The sequence below is a fragment of the Azolla caroliniana genome, unplaced genomic scaffold (genome assembly GCF_043228905.1).
Source record: "Azolla caroliniana isolate FFs.n. ecotype wild unplaced genomic scaffold, voAzoCaro1.0.p SCAF_5, whole genome shotgun sequence".
In the NCBI taxonomy this organism is placed as follows: Eukaryota; Viridiplantae; Streptophyta; class Polypodiopsida; order Salviniales; family Salviniaceae; genus Azolla; species Azolla caroliniana.
In genome coordinates this window covers 12,577,082-12,581,386 of record NW_028230440.1, presented here as the reverse complement: position 1 = coordinate 12,581,386, position 4,305 = coordinate 12,577,082, and the positions used below count along the sequence as shown (strand labels likewise).

At 46.4% G+C, this 4,305-nt stretch overlaps 1 protein-coding gene across 1 annotated transcript; it reads right to left on the bottom strand.

Moving 5' to 3' along the window:
* Positions 1–1,616: 1,616 nt before the first annotated feature.
* On the bottom strand, positions 1,617–4,004 carry LOC147864169 (putative inorganic phosphate transporter 1-4). The gene is made up of 2 exons (XM_087319851.1): positions 3,987–4,004; positions 1,617–3,718 (listed from the first exon to the last, which is right to left on the bottom strand). Exon 2 carries the CDS (start codon positions 3,699–3,701, stop codon positions 2,109–2,111), a length of 1,593 nt encoding a protein of 530 aa, XP_087175977.1. The 5' UTR covers positions 3,702–3,718; positions 3,987–4,004; the 3' UTR covers positions 1,617–2,108.
* Positions 4,005–4,305: the final 301 nt, after the last annotated feature.

The following is a 4,305-nucleotide window of genomic DNA, read 5'->3' as shown; positions in this document are numbered from 1 at the left end:
AGGCTATTAATGGATCTGTAGATGGAGGTGTCCGAGCCAACAGTGATATACTGTGACAACCTCAACAGCATTCAGCTAGCCAAAACCCCTGTCTTCCATGCTTGCACGAAGCACATCGAGATGCACTACCACTTTGTGCACAAGTGTGTCCTCTCCGGTGAAGTGGAACTCATATATGTTCTGATATATTGGCAAGTTGTTGATCTATCTTCACCAAACCTCTCGGCCTAGACCAGTTGCGGCATTTTCCGAGTGAGCTTGGTATGTAGCACCTCCACAGACCGAACTTGAGGGGGGGAAATAGCGAAAACCAAAGCATGCGGAATAGAGATGAAGCCCGAAAAGTAGAATCAGATGTGGAATTCGATTTCGGGACGGTTGAAGAAGCTAAGGATGGATGCAGGGGGACTGGCCAAGAGAACGAGCTGGATCCGGAACCAACCGAACAAAGGGGAGACGGAGCTGAGAAAGCAATGGACCAATTGGAGCTGACGAAGAACCTCAAGTTGAGCTTGAGGGGAGTGTTGAGAAACAAGCTCAACATGGGTCAGATCAACTGAAGATACTGAGAGCTAGATCAAATGAAGAGAAATGAAGAGCGATCGGCTAGGCCGAGTCGAATGGAATCGGACAGGCCGTTAGGGGCATATATTCCTACTTTACTAAATAGGAATATTATAGGTTGTTAATGTCAGGCTCAACTAATGAGCATTCAAGTACTTGTCAGTACTTGTGTCAACCCACTCATCAAGGCTTGTATAAAGATTCCTCTCTGAGCATAGGTTTATGTACAGAGTGTTGATTATTTTGAATCAAGTATTGTTGTCTGCTCTATCTCTATCTCTGTCTCTCTCTCTATCTCTGTTTTCGTAATTACTATACCCTAGTGGTAAGTTGTTAGCACTACAAGCACTACGTTTTGGGTTCGAAACCCAACTTCCTCACCTCTCTGTCTCTCTCTCTCTTTCATACTATGTATCTACATTCTCTATGTTTACCTAACTATTGTATTTCCGGACAACAGATTGTGCATTTTGTGTGTGTCGCATAAGCTTCCGCACGTATTCTTTTACAATATCAATATTCTCTCTCCAAAACAAGGGTGTATATTAATATTCTCCTAACAACCACATCATCAAGCCATGGTTGCCTGATCGTGATTCAAAGCCACGACAGAAGAGTAAAACGCAATTAATTAATGCATTCACTAAATTAACATTGGATCCTAATATGTTTGGAATTAATGTAATCACTTCGACCCAAACATCAACTTATCGTGAAACATAGCATCTCTACAACGTTCCTATTCTGCACCCACCACATCATGAGACCGAGTTCCCCACCATAGAGAACATACAAGAAGTTGGACCCTTGGCCATGGCATAATGTACTTACGACGACTATAGGGAGACTTCCATATGGGACATGGAGAACCAATCTTACGTATAGAGAAGTCCCAAAATCACAAGGAGTAGACGGATTGGAGGTTACATCCTTCAAATCCAACAGTACTAGTTTTACACTCCCCTTAAGAGTAAATGTTACCAACACCCTAACGATATTGGAGGAGTTAGTATGATAAGTTGCAATTATTATTAGAAATGGGGTAGTCTTGATTGAAGCCCAAAAACAATGATAAATTTCAAAAGGTGAAGAAAATGATATGTACAACAAGATTTCGCTTTAGCAAGCAAGGGGGCACAAGAGAGTGAAAAAGGCTAGGCATGAAGTAGGAAAAGTTCACCAATGATTAGAGTGCCTGCATATAATAAATATACTACGTAGAATGGTTGGAGAAATGCATGCCGAGAAGTGACCGACCACCTTGGGAGCCATGCATGATCACCATTTTGCATTCATGGAAGTGTGACATTTGACAAGATGTGGTAGTATTATATGTATAAGTAAATGTGGCCTTAGACTCTTAGAATATGACATACATAATAAATTAGGCATTTCACACCTAATGTGAAATTCTATTATTTATTTATTTAGTAGTATTGATGTGAAATGTAGTAGATCTATAATGGGACGGGACGGGACCAGTCAGTAGTCTCTTCTCTTCATCATCATCATCATCATCATCATCATCATCATCATCATCATCATCAGACGGTGAGTTCGAGCTTTCGATCGCCATCATCCCCATCGTTCTCGTTCTCGCCCGTGATCTCCTCGAGCGATCGACCGTTCGTCTCTGGCACGAGGAAAGTGAAGAAAAATCCTAGGGCGTTGATGCCGCCGAGAATGAGTAGGGATGTGCGGACGCCAACACCGTTGGGATATCCGGCATCTTGCTCACCGGGAATCTTGCTTTGTGCGGCGTAAAGGAAGCCAAATGCGCCGATAATGGCCCCCGCCTTGCCGGCCGCAGCCGAAATACCGTGGCATGTCGATCGCAGCCGCGCCGGGAACACCTCCGCAGGAACAATGAAGGTGGTGCTGTTGGGACCGAAGTTTGCAAAGAAGAATGTGAAGGCGTACAGCACCACGAACGTGATGCGATGGTTCTTCTCCTTGAGTGTGTCGTAGGGAATGGCCAAGCCCAGCATGAAGGCTGTCATCATGAAGAAGCCCATGAGCTGGATTTTGAATCTTCCCAGTCTGTCAATGAAGGCGACGGTGAACCAGTAGCCGGGGACCGTGGAGCACAGCGCGATGAGCGCCTGCGCTTTGCTGATCTTGAACACCTCCTCCAGGGCGCTCATGGTGGCGGCCTTTGGCAGCCACTCGATGGCCGTCAACACGTCCTTCTGGAACAGGTTCTGGCTGTAGAAGGCGATGTCCAGCAGGAACCAGGTGCTTGTTGTTCCCAGCAGATGCAGCCCATGCCGCCGAGCGAACTCTGCCGAGAACAGCCCGTACTTCTGGCTTTGGTCTGACCGGATTTTGTCCACCTTCTCTTGCTCCGCATGAAGCTCCACCGCCAGGACTTTGGTCATGTCTTGAGCCGCTTGCTTTGCATTCCCTTCCACCAGTGCCGTATAACGAGCAGTCTCCGGCATCTTCATCCGCCAGTAGTACGTCAGCAACGCTGGTATGGCCCCCAACATGAACACCAGCCGCCACACGAAATCCGCTTGCTTCGGTGTCGACCCCGCACGGTCTGCACTGTAGGGTGGGCGTGGGTCTGCATTATTGAAGGCAGAGGAGACAACGATGGAGACTGTGGCCCCCGCGAGGATCCCGGTGCCCTGCATCGCGAACACTGCGGCGATGAAAGCGCCACGAGTGCGCTTGTTCGCATACTCCGACATGATGGTCGCCGACAGCGGATAATCGCCACCGATCCCGAAGCCCAGCCAAAAGCGGAAGAAACAGAGCGTGGTCATCACGGACTTGGCAGTAGAGCCGAAGGAGAGCGCAGATGCGATAGAGCATATGACCATGAGGAGGAGCGTAACACCATACACCTTCTTGCGCCCCAATTTGTCACCGAGCCAGCCAAAGAAGAGTTGGCCAGCGAGCGTGCCACATAGGGCGACGCCATTGACGGCTGCAGACACATTTGGGGGCAAGGTTCCTGGTTTAGTACTTGCAGGATTGAAGTAGTAGATGCGGCCTAGGAGCTTAGTCACGGTGGAGATGCAGAAGAGATCGTAAGCATCGGTGAAAAAACCCATTCCGGCAATCACTATGGCAGTGAAGTGGTACCATTGCGTCTTCGCCTTGTCCAATGCCGTCAAAACCTCCAACGCCATTTCCGAGAGTCAGCAACCTGAAATGAAATGAATGCCATATCATTGAAACATTGATTCATTCATCGTCATGAGCGACGGACACCATGAACACATTCATAGCGCCTGGAAGCAATACTTGACATAATTATAATTTCGACAGTGCCATTAATATATAATATAATTCACACATTCCAGTACTTATGCAATGCTACGGTTTCCAAACAACAGAGAGAGAGAGAGAGAGAAACTACCACACACACAACACACACACATCGCACAATTGAAAGACATGCCAACAAGACTTACAAGTTTGAATTAAATCCTCCTGATTAGATTAGGTTGCAGGAACAGGAGAAGAGGGGGGAGCTTTGGGTATGTTGAGTAGAAACCTAAGATCCCATAGGTATTTATAGAATGAAAAATATCAATCGATGGGTCTACGAAAGTCAACTTGTGCCAAAGTCAATCTTTTCAAAACTGCAAGGAATGTACTTGTGAATATTCTTAAGGAGCTTTGATGATTCTCGCCAGCGAGACTCGTAGAAAAACCTCTAAATTAGTTTTATATGACAACAAAACCGCCATCAATTGAACCTAAATTCTATGGGTATATATTAATCGATTT